This window comes from Ursus americanus, chromosome 26, assembly GCF_024610735.1.
Source record: "Ursus americanus isolate L20-20 chromosome 26, mUrsAme1.1.p, whole genome shotgun sequence".
NCBI lineage: Eukaryota > Metazoa > Chordata > Mammalia > Carnivora > Ursidae > Ursus > Ursus americanus.
The window spans coordinates 19094683-19117254 of record NC_142152.1 but is presented as its reverse complement, the minus strand read 5'-3'; the positions used below and the strand labels follow the sequence as shown (position 1 = coordinate 19117254).

The following is a 22572-nucleotide window of genomic DNA, read 5'->3' as shown; positions in this document are numbered from 1 at the left end:
TTCAGTCACCAGGATGGATAGAATAAAAAAATAAAAGGAAAAGTGTTGGCAAGGATGTGGAGAAACTGGGACCCTTATATATTAATGGTAGGAAAGTGCAGCCTCTTTGAAAAAGTTCAGCAGTTTCTGAAGATGTTAAACATAGAGTATATGACCCAGCAAGTCTACTCCTCAGTACCCACCCGCCTGGGTGGCGCAGTCCTTAAGCGTCTGCCTTCGGCTCAGGGCGTGATCCCAGAGTCCTGGGGTCGAGCCCCGCACCAGGCTTCTCCGCTAGGAGCCTGCTTCTTCCTCTCCCACTCCCCCTGCCTGTGTTCCCTCTCTCACTGGCTGTCTGTCAAATAAATAAATAAAATCTTAAAAAAAGAAAAAAAGAATGGACTGCTAATACAGGCTACAACATGAATGAATATCAAAGATATGTCCGGGGAGAGAAGTAGACACAAAAGAATACACTATGATTCACTCTACATGAAATGAAATGTCCAGAACAGGCAAATCCCGAGAGACCAAAAGTAGATCAGTGGTGCCAGGGGCTGGGGCTGGGAATGGGGTAAGACTTCTCTTTGAGGTGACAGAAACGTTCTAAAATGATATTGTGACGGTGGCATAACTCTACACTAAAAATCACTAAATTGTACACTTAAAATGGGTGAATTTTAGGGCATATAAATTATACCTGAATAAAACTGTTGGGGGAAAAAAAAAAGAAAAAACCCTAAGATATCCATCAGAGGGTTTCTTTATGGTGGATAGTCTCCATGAAAGGGATTCTTTTTTCCAATAAGTCCTAGAAAAATTTCCCCTTGCAGAGTAGAAGGAAGATGCCAAGAGGGTGGTGCCTCACCTGACACCGCCTCCAGCTGCTTGGTTAGAGCGCACATTATGACATCATTCTCCACTATATAGCCCATGTCATCCAGATTATCCTTATCGAACATTATCAGGGCCTCTGAGCAGGCATCCCACACCTGGAAACATGAAGGGAAAGTTTGTATTATAACCCAAGGAAGAGAAGATCTCTTGCTCCCATCAGAAACAGTACTGCCTTCCCTAAGTGACAGAAGCAGAAAAATCACAGTATCAGTTCCTCTGATAGGAGACAGAAGGCGAGAAGAAAATTCTCTTGAGAATGCTTCCCCCCACTTCCTTAGACTGACTGGGAACTTCCCACTTTCACACAAAATACAGAGAATATGGATTCCAAGATACAGAAAAGTATATGGACAACTAAGATATCATGCCAAAAGTGATAAAGGAGGCACCTGCATTCGCCGAAAGGCTCTGTATCTCATGTTGCAGATGTGGTCCCAGGCTCCAAAACCTACAAAAGAAAGGATCCATACATAGGCCAGAGCAACCTCACGGGACACACCCCTCCTGGGCTCTGTCTCTCCAACCTGTAAAGTAAGAGATCATTTTCAGTGTCCTCCAATGACAGAAAAATACTCTCCATTTCTTCCTGTTTGATGCTAGGAGTTAAACTACTCTGTTCCCCAGTTCAGATTATACAGCATGAAAAAAGACCCAGCTGTCATAATCAAAAAGTAATCTGGGGCACCTGGGTGGCTCAGTCAGTCAAGTGTCCAACTCTTGGTTTCAGCTCAGGTCGTGATCTCAGGGTCATGAGATCATGCCCCATGTCGGGCTCCACGCTCAGTGGGGAGTCTGCCTGAGATTCTCTCTGCCTCTCTCCCTCTGCCCCCCCAAATATTTTTTTTGAAAGTCAAATCACATTAAAGTTAGGGAAAATATAAAAGGAAACCAAACCCATATTGTTTTTCATCATCCTATAGAAGTTATAAACTCTCTGGATAAAGACTATTTTGGGGGGTGCCTGACTGGCTCAGTCAGAAGGGCACAGCACTCTTGATCTCAGGGTCGTGAGTCTGAGCCCCACAGTGGGTATAGAAATTACTTAAAATCTTAAAAAAAAAAAAAAAAAAAAGACGGTCTTTTAACTTTTTTTTTTTTTTTTTAAAACCCCATAGCACTAAACAGATTTATTCAGTGTGGACACATTTACTGAGCCAGACACAATCCTAGTTACTGAGCGTGAAGTGTGAAACCAAACAAACGTCCTGCCCTTTTGCAGCTCACATTATGGCTGGAGAGACAGACAGTAAGAAAACAAACACATAATCACTGTCAGGTAGTACTAAGTGTTCTAAAGAAAAATAAAGCAGTATGAGGGGCTGAGGAGTGACGGAAGAACCTTAAGTTTTGACAGGGTGGTTCTAGACAGGATAGCCGGGGGCATAATGTTTGGCAGAGACCTAAAGACAGTTTTCTAATGGGTTCTGTGTGCACACATGGACCTACACTGCAAAAGCATTTAGCATGCAAACTCCCCAGACCCCGAGCAGGCTGTCTCTGGGAATAAAGAGGGTACTCGTACTAAAAGTGAACGGTCATAATTCGTTCAGTTTCAATTCCACCAGCTCATAATGACCCAACATCACAAACGAAGTCTACATGCTGAACCCACATGTCCCAAGGAGGTCTTCCTCAGACTGGGAGGGGACACTTTCATAGTGTCAGGGGTCCTCCTCTTCAACGGTGCGCTACATTACCATACCAACCCCTCCTCCCCCATGCTCAGCCCCCTCACCAGATGCTCGAGACTCTGCCCTATGGGACACACTGGAAAGCCAAGACAGACAAGGTATTGGTTGAATGAAAGATCTACTCACTACTGAGAAGGGTTGCAGAGCCAGGGGAAATGGAGCTGACTCTGTTGCTGTAAGTTTCTGGCAATTTCTCCCATACTTTCTTTGGACCTGCTTCTAGCAACAGGATTTTCTTGTCATGAAAGTGAATATCATATCCTTAAAAAAAAAAAAAAAAAAAGGAATCAACATTTTATATCATATTGGGAAAGTCAGAATTTCTTCCCTTTCTCATTTCCAAGAGAAGCAACAGATTAACTAATTCCTTAGCCCTTAGTATACAAATTTCTCTCGGGCACACAAAAAGGAAACACCAGACAAAATCCTAAGCAAGAACATATGCCACTATTTCAGCCACGTGAGCCACCCTGCCCATGACTGTAAGGTTTCTCTTCACAGTCCAACACCTGCCATGTGCAAAGAAGCTAATAATGGCAAAACTCACAGTAGAATTCCCCAGAAAGGAAGAATGAAGTAAAACAGAAAGGCTGAAGTATTTAGACACCAGACATTTCTAATCTTTAAACTGTTAAGTCACTAAAAATTACAAATCCTGTTCAACAGAAAAATGGAATATTAATAAGCAAAATTCGTTGTGGCCTTGAGATTAAATCAAGGATAAAGAATTACTTGTAAAAGAAAAGGAGCCCCCAAGATACACCAATTGTACCTACAAATCTGGTCCTCAAACATCTGTAGAGCGAAGTAAAAAGGGGACCTGGGGCCTTGGTTACTAGGTGTCTGCAGCCCAGATAGTCCCTCCACCATGCCCCAGGGAAAGACATGGAAACGGTAAGCAGGGAGCTGCTGCAGCCAAGAAAGGAGGAAAAAGGTGACAGGATCATTAGAAACACGGTAGGTTTTAGTAATGATGACAACCCCACATTTTTTGGAATCTAAATAAGAAGAGTGGCATTACCGTAAGACGTAACTAGGGAGTGTGAAAACCAAGGTCGCTCCGGTGACCAGGCAGTGAGCAGCACCAGGACTACCATGATCACGGGGCCCCAGCTTGCGGGGCCGGGTTACACTGGAGGGTGGGAACAGCCACGCTCCACGCTCCTCGGGGAGGGCTGCCTTCCAGCACCTGCTCCACCCGAATGCCCCCCCTGGCCACCTCCTTCCTCCCTCTGGAATCCTACTCACTCAAGTCTCACCTCCCCAGCGGTGTTCATGCCGCTCCCCGCACCTCCGCCCCCAGCACAGTCAGCGGCTCGCTGCTCCAGGGGAGCTTTCATTTCATAATCCCTTCTATTAGTTACTTACACGTCTTTCTTGCTAGATTCTAAATTCCCTGGGGGCAGGAACCAATCCTTTTCTTTCGGCTAATATTCCCAGCAGCAAATGCTCTATCTCCTCAACCCAGAAAACAGATATTCAATGGACATTTTGTTAAATGAGAGACAAGGAAACTAACAGGAAACGAAGTATATTTCCAAACACATTAGAAAATATAGCCGGGTTCAGTGTTTTATTTTTTAGCCACTTAAAGTAACATTTTAGAAAACTCATTTGGAGAAAGAATACTACAGAATACAATTTACAAATAATAACGTGAGAGGGAAATATAGATGTTTCAAGGCTGAAACATCAACTAATGTGAGTCTGAAGAAGAATCAAGGAAAACAAATTGACTTGGGAAATAATATAGAGCCTACTGAAAATTTTTCACTTTTAAAAAAAGCAGCTGTCTAAAATTAAGTGGACGTTGGAATAAAAAGTAAGGCTGATCCCCATATAAACTACTGCCAATATTCTCTGGGATACATGCTGTGAGGATCAAGGGGAAACACCGGCAGCACAAAATCGCAGGCTGGTAGTTTATCTGACTCAACAAGAGAAAACACTCCCAACACCACACCTGCCTCTGAAAGGCTGAGGATCCGCCCAGGGTCCCAGCTGCTTTATAGGAAAACAGCGAGGCTTGCTCACTGAATAAATCACATGAAAGATTCCAAACCTACCAGAGTTTCAACTTTCACATTTAACATTTACTATTTTCTCTGAGTTTTTTCAGGAAATTAGCCAGTGTGTGAATTTTCTTTTGTAAACCTCCGTTTGGTAGTTTCGACTTGGAGCAGTGATGCTCACAGCCCAGTGTACTCGGGTCCTTGACCTTTCTTTTGTAGAATTACACAGAGAATTCTGTATTTTAACTGTTTAAAGTCAGTCCTGACTTTGAGGACTTATACTTCTATGCAAGAGACGGAAAAAAGAAACAATTACAATACAGAATTCTCTGTTTAAGTTTGTAAAAGAGAGCACTGCTGCTCTCCCTCCCTTGAGGCATTGGGGGGGGAGGGTAAGACAAAAAGACAGGGAGGAAAAAGTTAAAATACAAGTATTAACACTAAAGTTTTAGTAAGACTAGAAATTTTTTCAGGTATACGTCATACAGAATTATATAAAAAGTTAAGAAGTAAAGTCACTAGAAGAAAATTAAGCTCTTCCCACTGCTTCTCTTTCTCAAAGCGTGGTCTCCAGGCATCCACCTCTGGAGGTATTTGTTAAAAGTACAGGCTCCTGGGACCCACCTGGATAAACCCAATCAGTCAATGGACGTGAAACCTGGAATCCTCATTTTTAAAATATGCCCCACAAACTGGTAACAGGCGCCTATCTTCAAGGAGAACTGGGTGGCTAAAAATAAAAAACGGTGGCACCTGGGTGGCTCAGTTGTTAAGAGTCTGCCTTCGGCCCAGGGCGTGATCCCAGGCTCCGCTGGGAGCCTGCTTCTTCCTCTCCCACTCCCCCTGTTGTGTTCCCTCTCTCGCTGGCTGTCTCTCTCTATATATCAAATAAATAAAATCTTAAAAAAAAAATGGAAGTCTCCCTTTACATCCTTTATACTGCATGTCCTATCCCCTTTGTATTTCAGAACTCAAAATCCCTTCTGAATTTTCTGTATATGCCTTATTCAACACCTCCAAACAAAAGGAAAACCCCACGTGATTCTTAAATGCACTCAAGCTCAAGCTTTGAGTTCTCAAGAACCGCTATTTTATTTTATTTATTTATTATTATTATTTTTAAAGATTTATTTATTTCTTTGTTAGAGACAGCCAGCGAGAGAGGGAACACAGGCAGGGGGAGTGGGAGAGGAAGAAGCAGGCTCCCAGCGGAGAAGCCCGATGTGGGGCTCGATCCCAGAACGCCGGGATCACGCCCTGAGCCAAAGGCAGACGCTTAACGACTGCGCTACCCAGGCGCCCCAAGAACCGCTATTTTAGCCCATTGACCAGTAGGTACAACCAAAATGGCTGTCAGGAAGGAAAGGTATATAAACCTGCCAGAGAGTTCTGTGTCTCAAAAAGGCTCTGTATCTCCCAATTTCCAACTTTTGAGTACAAGTTACTTAATCTTTCTGAGTTTTAATTTCCTTATCTGCACAATCTACAATCAAGATTATTGAGGATGTGTGTCAACTAGACTTCAATTAAAAGATGAGGATTAAGTAAAAACGTACACAAAATACTTTAAAAGATGCCTATCAATAATTGATAACTATGTTTTATATAATTACTTTGAGATTCAAGCCGATTAGTTCATACAAAGCATTGTTTCCCAGAAGAGGAGCCACCCTAGGGAAGATGTGGCTGTCACACCTTATTCTTTTTTTTTTAATTATTTACTTATTTTTTAAATTTTAAAATGTGTTTATTATAGCACCAGAAAATAGATTTTTAAATTTTTTTTTATGTTCAGTTAGCCAACATAGATGTCATTCGTTTTTGATGTACTGTTCAATGATTCATTACCTGCGTTTAACACCCAGTGGTCATCACAACACGTGCCCTCCTTAATACCCATCATCCCCCTCCCTTCTGTAACCCTCAGTTTGTTTCCCGGAGTCCGGTCTCTCATGGTTTGTCTCCCTCTCTGACTTCTTCCCATTCAGTTTTCCCTCCCTTCCCCTGTGGTCCTTTGCACCCCTTATTCTTAAGTCAACAAATGCTTTCACATTAGCGATCTTTAATTTGTGAGGCCAGAAAACTCAAATCCAGTTTCTGCAAATCACTATACAATTGTTAAAAGCAAAAGACCTGGGGGCGCCTGGGTGGCTCAGCTGGTTGAGGGTCCGGCTTTTGATTTTGGCTCAGGTCATCATCTCAAGAGTCCTGGGATCCAGCCCTGCAGCAGGCTCTGTGCTCAGCAGGGAGTCTGCTTCTCTCCCTCTCTGTCTGTCCCTTCTCTCTACCCTCCACCCCCATGTGCACGCACGCTCTCTCAGATAAATAAATTAAAAAAAAAAAAAAGAAAAAAGGCAAAAGATCTGGAGTTTGGTGGCTTGGGTTCAAGTTCTGAGTCTGCTACCAGTTGACTTTTAAGGCTCTGGTCCCTACTTAACCTTGCTAAGCAAGTTTCCTCACATAAAATACGAAAACAGGATCTATATCACAGTGAAGCAAACCAGCCTAAACTATACACGTAAAAACAAAGTCCTTACCTCACCTTACACACAAAGTTTAACTCCAAGTAGATCGTAGGCTTAAATCTAAGAGTTAAAACTACAAAACTCTTTTTTTTTTTTTTTTAAGAATTTATTTATTTATTGGAAGAGATAGAGACAGCCAGCGAGAGAGGGAACACAAGCAGGGGGAGTGGGAGAGGAAGAAGCAGGCTCACAGCAGAAGAGCCTGATGTGGGGCTCGATCCCAGAACGCCGGGATCACGCCCTGAGCCGAAGGCAGATGCCTAACCGCTGTGCCACCCAGGCGCCCCAAAACTACAAAACTCTTAACACAAGAGTGAATCTTCATGACTTTGGGCTAGCTAATGATTTCTTAGATGTGAAACCAAAAGTATAAGTGGTAAAAACTTGACAAGTTGAACTTTACCGAAATTAAAAACTTCTGTGCTTCAAAGGACACCATCAAGAAAATTAAAAGGCAACCCATAAAATAAGAGAAAATATTTGCTAATCACTTAGCTGTTAAGGGACCTGTGCCCAGATTAAAAAAAAAACACACAAAAAAAAAACCACAAAAAAACGCCACACAACTCTTAGAACTCAATAACAGAAAGACAAATTGCCTAAAATGGGCATAGGGGGGTGTCTGGCTGGCTCAGTTGGTAGAGTATGCAACTCTTGATCGTGGGGTCCTGAGGTCGAAACCCACATCAGGCGAAGAAATTACTTAAAAAAAAGAAAATGGCAAAGGTTCTGAACAGGCATTTCTTCAAAGATATACAAATAAGCATATGAAAGGATAGTCAACATCATTAGTCATTAAGGAAACGCAAATCAAACCAGGAGATATCATTTCACACAAGGATGACAGCAGGTGCTGTCCAAGATGTGGAGAAACTGGACCCCTCATATACTGCTGGTGGGAATGTAAAATGGTGCAGCCACCTTGGAATACCATTTGGCAGTTCTTCAAAACAAACACAGAGTTACTATGTATGTGATCCAGCAATTCCACTCCTAGAAATATATCCAAGTAACCAAAAATGTTTGTTTACACAAAAGCCTGTACCCAAAATAACAGCATTATTTGAAACAGTCCAGAAGTGGAAACCCAAACGTCCATCAATAAATGCATAAACCAAATGTAGTACAGCCAACACAATGAAGAATTACTCAACCATAAAAAAAAGTACTGGTGCACGTTACAGCCTGGATGAAATTTTAAACATTAAGCAAAATCCAACTATATGGAAATGTCAGGAAAAAGCAGATCTATAGAGACAAAATCTCACAAGTGGTTGCCTAGGGCTGAGGAGCTTTGGGGGGAAACGGGCAGTGACTGCTAATTCGTTCCTGTTTCTTTGGAAGGTGATAAAAATATTCTAAAATGTATGGTGGTGAAGGATGCACAACCTGTTAATATACTAAAAACCATTACATTGTATGGTTAAATGGGGGCATCTTATGGTATGCAAATATAGCTCAAAAAAGCTATTTTTAAAAAGAAACAAACGCCTAGCCCGATACAACGCCTAATTGCTTCCAACTGTGCCCATTCCTAAATAACAACAGGCAGGGTTTAAAATAACTCCTAAGGACCCTCCCACTTTTGACCTTCGGAACCCTGAAGGACCAAACGCTCTGCCCTGGGGCTCCTCCGGGCAGGAGAAAAAGCACAGGAGCGCAGGTTCCCACGGTCCTCACAGTTCCTCCACGGCCCCACTCCCCGCCCCTACCTGACTGGAGAAGCGCTTACCCAAGGCACAGGCCATGGCTGCACCCACCAAGCCTCCGCCCGACACCACCACATCGTACACCGTGTCTGCCTTGGCGCCCGACCACCTCCGGCAGGACAGCAGCGGGCCTCTCCCAGCAGCTGAAGGTGCAGCCCTCCACCGGCTCACAGCCAGGCGGGCCGCCATGGTGCTGACCCGCAACGTACTTAGCGCACCTTTAGGGCCTCCTTTTGCTGCACTTCCGGAGCAGAGCTGTCCAATCGCTAGCTGCGTCGGCCCGGCCTCAGTTCCGGAAATAGAACGCGCAAAGAGTAGGCCAATCAGAAAGCGATCCCTGCCAACTTGGGCGGGAAGGATTAGAGGCTCCCTGGGAAGGGGGACTGGTTCAGGCATCCGCCTGGGAGCCAATCAGAAGCCAAAGCTAGAAAGGGGCGGAACCTGATCGCGTAGCTAGTACCGCCCCCGCAGCCAGCGTGGAGCACGCAGCTGTCACCGCCGCCTCCGTCTCTGCCCCGCGGACAAGATGACCATCGGGAGGCCTGCGGGAGCCTCCAGCGGCGCCCAGTGGAGCCGTCAGGTGAGGAGAGAAAGAGAAGGAGAGGAATTAGGTCTGCGCCCCGGAAAGGAATCTCTAAGAGAGGAAACCTGTTTGACGTTGCCTTGGAGACAGAGGGCAGGGCGTGTCGCAGAGGGGCGTTTAGGGACAGGCAGGCGGACTCCCTAAGGGGTTGAGCTCTTCATAGAACCGCATAGAACCACAGCGATGGCCCTCGGTTTTCGCTTATCCTGTCAACTGCCTTAGGACTGAGAGCATGATGTTGTCTCCATTTTGTAGAAAAGAAAACCGAGGCAGGCAGAGAATAAGAAATATGCCACAGTGGGGCGCCTGGGTGGCTCAGTCAGTTAAGCTCTGCCTTCGGCTCAGGTCATGATCCCAGGGTCCTGGGGGGGGGAGGCTTCCTGTTCAGCGGGGAGTCTGCTCTTCCTCTGCCCCTCCCCCTACTCCTGCGTGCGCGCTCGCTCTAAATAAAAAATTAAATTAAAAAAAAAAAAAAAAGGAAGGGGCGCTTGGGTGGCTCCATCCGTTTAGCGTCTGTCTGCGTCTCAGGTCATGATCCCAGAGTCCTGGCATCAAGCTCCACGTCAGGCTCCCTGCTCAAGCAGGGAGTCTGTTTCTCCCCCTCTGCCCCTCCCCCCACTCGTGTGTGCTTTCTCGCTCGCTCGCTCTCTCTCAAATAAATAAAATCTTTTAAAAAAAAGAAAAGAAATTTGCCACAGTATCCACACAGAAAGTAGATTGGTGGTTGCTTAGGGCTGGCGGGTAGGGAAGGGTTGGAAGGACTAAGCAAAATAGGGAGTGACTGCTAAATGGTATATAGGCTTTCTTTGAGGTGATTAAAATGCTCTAAAATTAATGGTGGTGATGGTTGCACAACTCTGTGAATATACTAAAACCCACTGCATTGTACTCTTTCAGTAAGTGAATTGTATGATGTCTGAATTATATCTCAATAAAGTCATTTAAAATTTTTTTTCCCAAGATCACATGCTCCTCAGTAGCAGCGCAGGGGTGGAGCACATACATACCTTTGACTCAGAATCCAGTGTTCTTCTCAGGATTAGAGCTGGACCTTAGAGAACCATCACCAAGTGTCTGTCACCTGGAGGCCTGTAGCAGCCTACTTCCAACTGATTTCTGGATGCAGTCATCTTACCCAGTCCAATCCTGACCCCACACCTGCTTCTCTAAGGGTATCTCATTCCACTGTCTTCCAGCCATGCTGGCCCTCCTTCTACCTCTCCAAGAGCCAAGTTTATTCCTGCTTCAAGGCCTTTGCATTTGTTTTTCCTTGAACCCAGAACCCTCCTACCCCAGATCTTAGCAAAGCTGGCTCCCTCTCATCAATCAGGTGTCTGTCTAAAATTCCTCTGCAGTGAGAAAGTAAAAATCAGCCCAGAACTGAGAGAGTACAATGCGGACTGTAACAGACACAGCTAAGGTGAGCAGCCAGATTAGCAGAAAACAGTTTCTCACAGGCCCACAGTACACAAAAAGACTAGGACCCCCTTCTAAATGATGATGCTTACCTATCAATTACATACCCAGCCCCACCTTGTTCTAGTTAGCTTGAATAAAAATTGCTCACTCACTCACTCACTCACTGAACTGTGCCCTCTTCACAAAAGCATCCATCCAGAGGGATCCACTCTCCTCCTCAGAATCATCTAGGACAAGCCAACCCTAGAAAAAGCCCTTCCCCTACCCTCTCACTGGAAGTCCCCACTCTCATCCCCCCACCCTGCAAGTTCCCTTAATTTTTCATGGTGTACTCCAACAAATTAATAAACCTAACTCTGATTATAGATACATTCCTAGTGGTCTTTATCTGATGGGCTTTTATCAACAGAAAAGCTTCCTCAAACCATTTCATCACTGTATAATCTCTCAAGTTAATGTCTTTCATTGAATATATTATCATCTTATTCTGTCTGTCTCCCTCTCACTAGAATGTAAGCTTTGTGAGTAGGGACCTTGTTTGACTCGTTCCCAGCCTAATGCCCAGTGCACATTAGGCACCAAATAGATATTTTCTAGATGAATGGAGTATTTAAACCCACTTTCTATGACATTGTTCTTTCAGCTAGACCACACTGTCTGTCCAGTTAATTATTCATTCCTAGTAACAGGGTGGATCTTAGAATAGGAGGAAAGCAGAGGTGTAGACAGGAGAAGCAGGAAAAGGAAGACTGGCAACAAGTAGGTAAAACCCAAATAGGGCAAGGCCCAGAGTGTGGCCAAGATCTGGGTGGGATTCCTGGAGTGCAGGGGGCAGAATGCGTGCTGCAGAGAACGTACTCTAACTGCTTACCCATCTGCTTCCCTTCCCTGGCCTTCAACCAAGCATACCCCATATACCAATTTGTGAAATTTCTTTAAAGCAAGGACCACGTTTTATTTTTCTTCCTTCCCACTCCCTAATATACAGAGACTTATTCAAAGTGAAATTAACAGTTACGTTTTGAGTAAATTTGAAATGATAGTCGACCTACCGTTTATTCTATTTCCCTGTAGGTATTTCCCCCCAAATCCTCCTCAGACTCGGAGACAGAAGAGGAGCTGTCTGGGGATGGGCTGGTTTTGCCCAGGGCTGGCAAACTGGATGAGTTCCTCAGCCCAGAGCACTTGACGCTTTCTGACTCTTCTGACTCAAGTGGGAGCTTTTACAAGACCCTGGAGGTACTAAAGCAGAAAGGCAGGTGGTGCCTGTCGGAACCCCTTTATCAGTCTGACCTAGACAGCAGTGAGAACGTCTCCGAAGATGAAGAAGACCTGGAGAGTTTCTTCCAAGACGTAGGCAGGGGGAAGCCACAGGTCCAATATCCCCTGTCTCCGAGGTAAGACCCTGCAGGTCACCAGCTGTTTCATGCACAACTCTGGCCAAGTCACATCATGACTCTGGACCTCATCCTCTTCCTCAGTAAAGCAAAGACCACTTCTGCAAGTTGTCCCTTACCCAGGCTCCAGCTCAGAATCAGCCTTCGGAGCCAAACGTGTTCTGATTGCTACCCAGCCGTCTTAAATCACTTTGGGTAACCTTTAGTCACTGGAAGTACTGGAATTGATTAATGGGACGCCTTTTTCACTCCCTCCCCGAGGATGGCAACGAGGTCCATCTACCTTGGCCAAGCCCTGTTATATGCATGGATGCTGCACTTATATAATATTTATTTTCCTTCCCACTAACCCTGTAAGTAGATATTATTTTTGCCATTCTCCAGATGAGGAAATCAAGGTTCCAAGCAAACCCTGCTAAAGGTCACACGGCTGCTAATTGTTTGAAGCAACATTTGAACCTGGGTCCACCTCTAAAGCTCTGCTCTGTACCGCTGTACTGTTCTCATGCGGAACATGACTCATGCGGAATATCAGACTGCAGGGCGCCTGGCTGGCTCAGCCGGTGGAGTGTGCAACTCTTGATCTCAGGGATGAGAGTTAGAGCCCCGGGATGGGTGTGGAGATTACTTTAAAAAAAAAAAAAAATCTTTAAGAGAAAAAACCAGAAAATATTAGAATGCAAAGTGGCAATTCTTGACTCAATTCTGAGACAAGACTTCCCAGTGGGCTGTTAGATAGCCTGAGGGAAAGGAGGGAGGCCCAGTTGAGAGAGGCCTGGGCTTAGAGGCCTGTGGGGCCATGATGCTAGGCTGAGAAGCCGGCTGCCACCTCCTGGAAGGGAGGACCAGGGAGGAGCAGGAGGAGGAGCCAGCCTCCGGCCTCCGGGGTCCTCCACGGCTCCTCCACATGCCCTCCACGCAGCTGCTTTCTCCCCCCAGGTGTGGCTCCACAAGGCGCTGCAGCTCCCTGAGCAGCCTGCCCTCTGACGATCCCAAGGGTCAGCCGCAGCCACGTTCAGGCTCCAGGCCTCCCTCGCAGCACAGAAGCACCTGCTCCTGGGCATCAACCATCACTGTGCCCCGGCCGTTCCGCATGACGCTGCGTGAGGCCCAGAAGAAGGCCCAGTGGCTGGCCTCCCCTGCTTCCTTCGAGCAGGAGAGGAAGCAGGCCCAGCGGCAGGGGCAGGAGGAGGCTGAGTGCCACCGGCAGTTCCGGGCACAGCCCGTGCCCGCACACGTCTACCTGCCCCTCTACCAGGAGATCACTGAGTGCAACGAGGCCCGCAGGCAGGCAGGGATCCAGAAGAGGAAGGAACTGCTCCTCTCCTCCTTGAAGCCCTTCAGCTTCCTAGTGAAGGAGGAACAGAGAAAGGAAGCCGCTAAACAGAGGGAGTTGGCCGCCACAGCCAAGGCCAAGGTCCCCAAGCAGAAAGCCACCAGAAGGATCCCCAAGTCCATTCTGGAGCCAGCCCTCGGGGACAAACTCCAGGGTAAAGACCTCCTTCCCACCTTGCTGCCTGCTGCCTGGGGGCTACCAAGAGGTGCTGTGGGGACTTAGGCTCAGGGGTCAGCCTGGCTGGGAGAAAAATTCATTGTTTGGGAGGTCCAGCCTCCAGACCACGCTGAGGGCAGGCCACAGGGTAGGGCTGGCTCTGTCTGTGTTGTGGGGGAGCCCTCGCAGGAGCAGGATACGAGAGGTGGCACAGCACTCCCCAGGTTGGTCCTGTGACCAATCCCTCAGTGAGGACGCGAATGCGTTCGCAGCAGCTCAGGTACAAGAACAGAGAGAACCAGTGAGACGCCCAACGACCAGCTTAGGCCAGTGCCACCACCAGCTGCCCCTGACCAAAGTGCCCACGCCTCCCTCATCCTGGTGTGATGCACATTTCAAGAAATGGGGTTCGGTGAAAGGACTCAGGCTTTACTCACTCGGTAACGTGCCAAGCCCCAGGCACGACTCTGTGCGGAATAGACAGACGTGGAGTTGGTGGACAAGGGACTAAGACAGATACTAGGTAACAAAACTACAGATGTGGTGAGCGGTTTGCAAGGATTAAAGGCTTCCCCCTCATATGGAGCACAGGACAGGGACCTCAATTCGGATGTGCTGAGGCAGTGGGAGCAGACAGGGAAGGTCCCGGGGAAAGTGAGCACTGAGGCTAACCCTGAAGGATGGGAAGAGGGAGGAAGAGTGAGCCAGAGAGAACAGCGCGGAGGTCAGAGGAAGCTGAATACATGCAAGGGACAAGGGACCGGAGAGAAGAAGGAATAGGGAGGGAGAGGCGGGCATGGGCCAGACCCAGGGGCTTGGAGGCTGTGGGAGGAAATTTGGACTTCACCCTAAGGGCACTGGGAGCCACCACAGGGCTGTTTAGTAGGGTGGCTCAGGATTGGGTACCAGCTCGGGAAGATCACTTGGATGCCATGGAGATGATTAAGGGGGGACGGACAGGCCTGGAGGGATGGTGGTCTGTAGGACACTGTGTCAACAATTCAGTGGCGAGGCTGTGAAATTAGCAGCAGGGATGGTGAGGAGGCGCCAGACTGGAGCATGGTCAAAGAGCAGGGACCGCAGAACTTGGGACTGACCAGAGACGCCAGGCAAGAATGATTTGGGCAACAGCATGGGCCTCCGAGTGGATTGCAGGGACTTGCCCTGAGCCAGGGGGACCTGGGAGACGGGGGTGACCGGCCTGCCCCTCCAGCTCCGCCTCTGAAGGAGGAACCACAGAAAGCAGTGGGTGTCAGTGGTGGCTGCCTCTGCAGCCTACCTGCACCTGGCAGCCGTGTCCTGGCCAACGTTTGTGAACGAACTCTCCAGAAAAGACAAAAAGCAAGCTGATCTGTAGTGTTTGCCATTTTCCGTGGTATTAAGTACACCTCTCCTAGCCAACGTGGAGCTTCCCGTACAATGTCAGCTGGTGCCCTAAATTCCTGCATAACTGTCGGTCAGCTCCAGCACGCTAGTGCTTTAGAGGGAACATTCGCCAAACCTTTAGGTATGAGGCAGGGCCCCCTCTCACCACCCCGACTTCTTCTCCACAGAAGCGGAACTCTTCAGGAAAATTCGCATCCAGATGAGAGCCCTAGACATGCTCCAGAAGGCTTCCTCCCCTATCGCCTCGTCAGGCAGCCGGGCTGACCCACAGCCTCGCACAGCTACCCGAACCCAGAAGGAAAAGCTTGCGTTTCTGCACACAGACTTTGGATTCCAGCCTCGTGTGAATCCTGCCGTCCCTGACTATGAAGGCCTTTACAGGGCCTTCCAGAGAAGAGCTGCCAAGAGAAGGGACACCAGAGAAGTGACTCGCACCAAGCCCTTCTTGCTGAGAACTGGCAGCCTGCGTCGCACTCAGCGGCCCTGTGATGCTGCCACGCCCAGAGGGCAGAGGGTGAGAGCTCAGGCAACTGCAAGAGGGTCGGGGCCTGGGACCTAGCAGACAGGCCAGTCTCAACAGGAGGCACTTCTCATGACATTTTCCTATCTTTTTTTAAAAACATTGGCTCATTATAGAAGAGTGATGAATCATTGACCTCTGCCTCTGAAACTAATAATACATTAATATGTTAATCAATTGAATTTAAATTTTTAAAAGTTAAAAAAAAATTCAAAACAAAACACTGGCTCTGCTGTAAGCGCCACAATTCCTCTGAACAACCATAAGAATACTTCCCTTCCTTGCCTTCCTAGAGGGAACTTTTCTAGAGGAATTTTGCAGAAATAAGTCCAAGCAAGTCTAGAATGTAGGGAGCTGGGATCAATTGCTCACGTCCCTCTATCAATTCTAAAGAACTCTTCTCATTTGATTTTAAAACTTTAGGATTGATATCCAACTCTTGGCCTGGTAATAAACTCATTCCGTAATCCCAGGAAAAAAAAAATATTCCAGGAAAAAAAAAATATCCTCAGTCTGACCAGTCCTTCACTGAAATTGAATTCTAGTTAGAATAGAAACTAATCACACATTGCTGTTCCATCAATACCAACCTTCATTTCTTCCAGGACTCTCCACAGCCACCAGCCACACCCCTGCCAAGGAGTCGTTCTCTGAGTGGCCTTGCTTCCCTCTCGGCCAACACCCTCCCTGTGCACATCACAGATGCCACCAGGAAGAGGGAATCTGCAGTCAGGTGAGTAGTCGGGCTCGAGATCTTGGCCCAGGATCAAGATCAGTGTTCAGCGCTCGAATCTTGACCCCGATGCTAGAAACCATCCTGCCGCTGGGCCTCCTCTCCGGTTATCAGAGAAACCTATAGGGGTGGAAGGGAACTCTGATCAGGACGGGAATACACAAAACCCTCCACACGTAGTGCTGGAGAACACCTGGCCGTCATTCGGCAAATATTCACGGGGAACTCAACTCTGTGCCGGTCACAATGTTAAGGCTGGAGATACCTTAAGGAACCTCTAGTTTATTATCTAGTATGAAATACAGAAAAGCAAAAAAGTTACCATATTTTGCAAGAAGTGCAATGGTGGGGGAATACAGGGAACCTTGGGGGCACTGGACAGCCTGGGCAGGGGTCTCTTTAATAGATCTCTGAAGAATGAGGAATTAGCCGAAGGCTGGAAAGAAAGAAGGTTCCAGAGAAAACCACATGGGTGAAGACCCACAGACGAAAGAGGAAGCCATTAGGAACAGGAATTCAGAGAAGCATGACAGATGGCAGGTGGCAGACCTGGTCACAGAGAAGGCATCCACCACGCAGATTAGAGGTTCTCTGAGATTCATTTTTGGGGAACTATCAGAAATTGGTTAGGAAGCACGAGCCTCCTTACTTTTTAATTCTCTAACTGACTGGACTCTGTCATGGTATTGTTCTCATCAAACCAGCACCCCAGCAAGAGTTCCTCCACTAGACCTCTGAGCTGAAGTCGGCAGGAAAGGTCATGGTAATGACAAGCTCTGGGAGAGGACTAGCATCTTGGTGCTTTCCTGTGGGGCTCACAGAGGAGTGCATGGGACCTACTTGGCTCTTTAGGACCCACAACAGGGATCTTAGAAATGTATTTAGAATCCCTTCTGCCTCAAATTTCTTAGAGTGACTAAATCAAGGCTAAATGCATCAGTATCCTGAGGCCCCAGTAAGGTAGGCCTTATGAACCAGAGGCTGGCGCCCCTAGGGATGTCCATATCTGCTTTCCAACAACAGGGAATTTGATACCATAGCAGACAACTTCCATGCCCTCCTTCCTAATCTGTTCATTTGAATATAAATATCCAAATGCAAGAGTCTTGACTGTTTTTTCTTTTGGTAGAACTCTCCATAGTACCTTGTCAAATGATACTTACACAAACTAAGTGCTATAAGTTAACCCTAAACTGTGCATGGAAAGAGGCCTATTTTCACTTCTTTGTGAAAATGCAGATCTGTATTCCCAAAGGACCATTAACCCAGGCACCTTCCAGAACAGTGGTCAAGGGCAGAGGTTTGGGAGTCAGACATCCTGGTTCAAATCTTGGCTTTTCCACTGGCATGCTGGGTGGCTTTGAGTAAGTGGCTTACCCTCTCTGAACCTCGATCTCCTTGCCTATAAAAGAGGGGGAGCTCACAGTTCTTACCTCATAGGGCAGTTATGAAGATAATGGATATAAAGCAGTTGATTCCTTTCTGCTCTTGGTTCAGAGTAGGTAGCTCTGCAAATGGCAGCTCTTAGTATCATTTTGTTTCCAGACCAGGCCAGAAGCCTGAGTGTAAGGATATTTTAACTCATATTTTTCAGTTCAGTTAATGAACTTCTCCTGCGGCAGAAAATCACTGCATCCATAGCGCTGGGAAGGCTTCATCTGCCAATCTCAGAATCCTATTCTTTCTGAAATGCCAATGTGGTAAACCACCCCCTTCATAGAAAACACCATTTTACTTTCCAGAAAGGTTACTAAGATTGCTTTTAAATATACTCAAGTTGGTCATCTGTATGTGTTTTGCCTCGTCTCTTTAGAAGTTCACTTGAAAAAAAGGACAAAGCAGATGAGAGTACTCAGTGGTTGGAGATGCACAAAAAGAAGTGTCAAGCGATGTCTAAATCTGTGACCTTGCGTGCAAAAGCCATGGATCCCCATCAAAGCCTGGAGGAAGTGTTCAGAGCAAAGCTGAAAGAGAATCGGTCAGTGTCCACGTGTCAAAGGGTGCCTGTCTTGGGATTCAGCAGATCATTGGCCTTGAAAAATGGCGAAATGGAGTTAGTAGACTCCTATAATCGCACACAGGGATTTTGCTACGCACAGTTAGGAATTTACAATGTCCTTGGGAATTATTTTGCTTAATTGGAGTGAAGGGTATTTCAAATTAGGAAAAGACAGAATTCGTTCTAAAAATCTTGTTAATTCCAGGAACAATGACCGTAAAAGAGCAAACGAGTATAAGAAAGAATTGGAAGAAATGAAGAAAAGAATACAGACAAGGCCCTATCTCTTCGAACAAGTTACCAAGGTAAAACCCAACCATCACTCTCTTTCTTTCAGTCTTGGATGAAAGGGCTTTTAAAATGATGGAACAGTTTATTTATTTATTTTTAAAGATTTTATTTGTCAGACAGAGAGAGAGACATAGAGAGCAAAAGCAGCGGGGAGGGTCCAAGGGAGAAAGAAGGAGAACCAGGCTCCCCGCTGAGCAGGGAGCCCGACGCGGGACTCGATCCCAGGACCCTGGGATCATGACCTGAGCCGAAAGAGGATGCGTAATCGACTGAGCCACCCTAGGCGTCCCAAGTCATTGAACAGTTTAATATCTGGGTATTAAACATTTCCTGGAGCCTCAAAAAGATTCTAAATCGGGCCTGTTTTATTAACTACCATCCCCCCTCCCCCAAATAAGTAGTGCAGTGGTGAATGTTGCTTGGACTGATTTCATCCAAGATGACTTCAGAGGCATCTATAAAGTATTTCACTTCTTGGAGTGTTTGCTCCAGTCTGGCTTTCAGTTTGAATCATGGTGAGGCCTAGATCCCACATACCCAGTGACCGTTTAGCTGTGTAGTGAGATGCTCTTTAACTTACTAACATCTCTCCCCCTGCAGTGCTGGGCATCCCCAGCCTCCAGAGCTGTGGCACATTTATGGGTCTCCAGACATTGGGATGCTCACAAGCACCCCAGAAAGCCCTTTTCAGATTAAGTGGCTTTCAGGATGGAAGACTCATTTTAAGGTGTTCTCTAGACCTCTAGGGAAGTTGGACCAGTTGCAACCTCCTCTCCCTAAGGAAGCTCTGGTGCTATCTGAACAGCCTTAGAAAGGCCACCCCCTGGAGGTTTGGGGTTGTATCAGGCTCTGTAGATCCCTCTTCTCTCCAGTTTCAGACAAAAGGTAGGGCTTCCTAGTGACCTGATTCCAACTGCTGGACATTATCTCTGTCTTACAGCCAGTGTGTTATCTAGGCATTTCCCGGGTACACTCCTGCCCACCCCCATACATACCACACACATACTCACACACGCTGGACGGTCTTGGGTTTACTTAGCAACTTGCATTGCTCAAAAATCTCTCATAATGACCTTTCCTCTTTAGGTTAATTTTTTCAAGCAAAGCTCACTCTCAGATCTCAACACATCTTTCACCACTCTAGGAAAAATACAAAGTGCTCTACATGATTTTGCTTAAATTAAAACAAACAAAAAATAATCTTTTTCTGGTCCATATGCAGACCATCTATCCTGTTAAGCGTGTTACTAGTGCAGTTTATTTCCTATTTGTTATATGTTTGTGGGTTTGTTTTTTTATATTTTAGTGTTCCTGATGATGGTTTGGTTGTTTTTAAATCTTTTTTTGTTGTTAAGATATTTATTTGCTCTAAATTAGAGAGAAAGCACAAGCAGGAGAGGCAGAGGGAGAGGGAATCTCAAGTAGACTCCGAACTGAGTGTGAAGCCAGACTCGGGGCTCAGTCCCAGGACCCTGAGATCATGACCTGAGCCAAAACCAAGAGTTGAACACTTAACCGACTGTACCACCCAGGCGCCCCTGGTTGTTTTTAAATCTTAAAGTGTTTTTAAGTCCATTTTTTTCATCTGAGTCTCACTTGGTCTTCCAAAAATCTAAATCCTTCCCAAAAGTTGAGCTTCCAAATCAACAGTTGGCATCTCCTGGGAGTATTAGATATACAGAATGAGAGCCTTATCTGAGACCTACCAATGAGAACTCACATTAATAATAAGATCCTCAGGTAGTTCCTATGCACTTTAAGGCTTGAAAAGACTCTAAGAAATTTCCATGCATGTCTGTGCCCAGCACTAATGGGGGGTTGGGGCAGGGGGCAATTTTAGGCATACAGATTAAGCAAGTGATTCAGAATTACCTGGTAATTCACAAGACAGCTACAGCAGATTAATTTCCATTCCATAGGACCTTGCCAGGAAAGCCGCAGAACAACGGTACCGAGACACCCTGAAGCAGGCTGGGCTGGATGAAGACTTTGTGAGGAACAAGGTTCAGGACAGCCGGGTTGTACAATGGCGGGAGCAGTCAGAAGTCCGTGATTGTCCCAGGTAATCTCAGATGCTCCTTGGTATTCTGCAGCTCTCAAACTGCCATCCCTCGTAATGCCACTGTTGGGGAGCTTCAGGACAGCCACTCGTAGATCTTGAGATCACAATCCTGTAGAGAATACTAACCCAGAGATCTCCAAATAACACATTTCAATTGGGAGAATAGTGCAGTTGTGAATAAAATATAACCACAGTATATGAGGTGTAGATTTCTTCAATTTGAAACAGATCATTTTTCCTATTCTAGTTCCAGGGCCATCAGTCAAAAATATTTCCACTTCACTTTTGAGGAACAAACCGTATGTGTGTCTGTGGGTGTAAAGTTGCCCCAATGTATATTTTTACTTACTATAAAATGATAATACTATTTTTCTAGCACTTTTTGTTTGGATAACTGTAGGTAAAAACCTGTATAGAACCACAATAAAAGCTATACTATCCTGAACAATCAAAGCCTTTCTTTTTCCCTCAGGATGGTCACCATTGCTTGTTAAAATCTAACACTCTTTAAAAAAGTAACTCATTAGCACTACCCCTCCATTGGTATAAGTGAAGGGGAGAAAAGCATAGTATCGGCATTATTCTCAACTTTGTTTGGTTTCTTAAATCCTAATGGCCCCTCCAATTCCTATCCCACTTTTCCCCCTAGAAATTTCCCTTTACACATCATGTAAAATAATGAAAATGTTGAAACCATCCTTAAGCCTTATATAATGCTTTAATTAAAAACATTTTATTTCATAATGCTTTAATTTATTCTCTAGCACCCATGAAACTACAAAACTCAGCACCGGAAATCCACAGCAGGATTTAGAAGAATCTCTACAACAGCCTCCAAACCCCAAGAAAGAACTGGAAGAGCCATTTTACGAATTGCTAAATAATTTCAAATCACTTGCTTAATCAGTAACACTTAAGATTACTGCTTTTCAATATTAACCAGCTAACTTGGGGTTGAATCAAGACAGGCAAAACTTGGCTTCTGAGTCAATGGCTACTCTTGGAGAATGGGGAAAAGAGAAGTATCAGGGAGGAAAAAAGGAAGGTAACAAACAGAGAATGAATGGTTTAAGTAAATCAAAGTGAAAAACCTCAGGACAGAGGGAACAGAGCTGAGTTACGCATTCTTGCCTTGTGCCTCCTACTTTTAAAAAAAGGGCACAAGTCCAAATGCCTACAAGGGGCTAGTCAGGAAACATATGGATCTCATGGGCTGGGTATAAGATAGTAGGAGACAGTAAAGACTAGAGTCTCTGCTAGAACACAGGCCCAGAATTGCCAGATCAACCGAGCTTTCAACAGAAGCCAGAAATTTGCATGTTGGCAACTAATTTAAAAACTACTTAGAAATATTGTGTGGGAGTGACAAAACACCTGCAGGATACAAGCTCGCAACTTCTGGTACAGGGTTTCTCAGCCTCAGTACTGCTGACATTTGGGGCCAGATGAGTCTGTGCTGGGAGAGGGAGCAGAGGGAGCCGTCCTATCCACTGCAGGGTGTTTAGCAGCATCCCCGGCTTCTACTCACTAGATGCCAGTAACTCCCTCTCCCCGGTCTGACGAACAAAAATGTCTCCAGATATTGCCACATGTGGGGCAGGGGGCAGGCAAAAACGTTCCCAATTAAGAACCATGCTGTAAGGTATAAAAGTAAGGCTACAGGAAGTAAAAACTGGCAATCTTAAGAATACAAGAAATTGACATGAACTCACTCTACATAACAAAGGATGATTATGCATGTCATTAACAAGTTTAGAACTCTATTACAGCAGTTAATTCTTTCCTGTTATCTGCTTGGAATATGCCACTGTGTGCATGGTATTTATGTGTCAGCATGAGGTTCATTTTAAATAAATATGAAAATTCTCTGACAGCCA

The 22572-nt window shown here is 45.9% G+C and overlaps 2 protein-coding genes across 4 annotated transcripts in view; one reads left to right on the top strand and one right to left on the bottom strand.

The window, feature by feature from the left end:
• The window catches only part of COQ6 (coenzyme Q6, monooxygenase), a 22046-nt gene extending 5721 nt beyond the window's left edge, over nucleotides 1–16325 (bottom strand). Inside the window, exons 1-4 of one of the 3 annotated variants that reach the window (XM_087856129.1) lie at nucleotides 16201–16325; nucleotides 2694–2828; nucleotides 1266–1400; nucleotides 848–971 (exon numbers count right to left, since the gene is read on the bottom strand). In XM_087856129.1, coding sequence (XP_087712255.1) covers nucleotides 848–971; nucleotides 1266–1295 — 154 coding nt within the window. In that variant the 5' untranslated portion in view covers nucleotides 1296–1400; nucleotides 2694–2828; nucleotides 16201–16325. Of the gene's footprint in view, nucleotides 1–847; nucleotides 972–1265; nucleotides 1401–2693; nucleotides 2829–8836; nucleotides 9060–16200 lie in introns of those variants that run through there. The other 2 variants (XM_087856128.1, XM_045807830.2) reach the window with 2 other exon arrangements.
• Nucleotides 9284–22572, top strand: FAM161B (FAM161 centrosomal protein B). Its single transcript, XM_045807828.2, has 9 exons — nucleotides 9284–9393; nucleotides 11890–12212; nucleotides 13152–13702; nucleotides 15258–15604; nucleotides 16216–16343; nucleotides 18157–18321; nucleotides 18548–18647; nucleotides 20553–20695; nucleotides 21460–22572. The coding sequence occupies exons 1-9, from the start codon at nucleotides 9340–9342 to the stop codon at nucleotides 21596–21598; spliced, it is 1950 nt and encodes a 649-aa protein (XP_045663784.2). The 5' UTR covers nucleotides 9284–9339; the 3' UTR covers nucleotides 21599–22572.

What these genes read in the sequence shown, in the direction of transcription:
- FAM161B (XM_045807828.2), top strand. Translation starts at nt 9,340, where the DNA reads ATGACCATCGGGAGGCCTGCGGGAGCCTCCAGCGGCGCCCAGTGGAGC. An exon ending in CCTCGGGGACAAACTCCAGG is followed by an intron (nt 13,703 to 15,257) that starts GTAAAGACCTCC and finishes TCTTCTCCACAG; the next exon opens with AAGCGGAACTCTTCAGGAAA. An exon ending in CCACGCCCAGAGGGCAGAGG is followed by an intron (nt 15,605 to 16,215) that starts GTGAGAGCTCAG and finishes CATTTCTTCCAG; the next exon opens with GACTCTCCACAGCCACCAGC.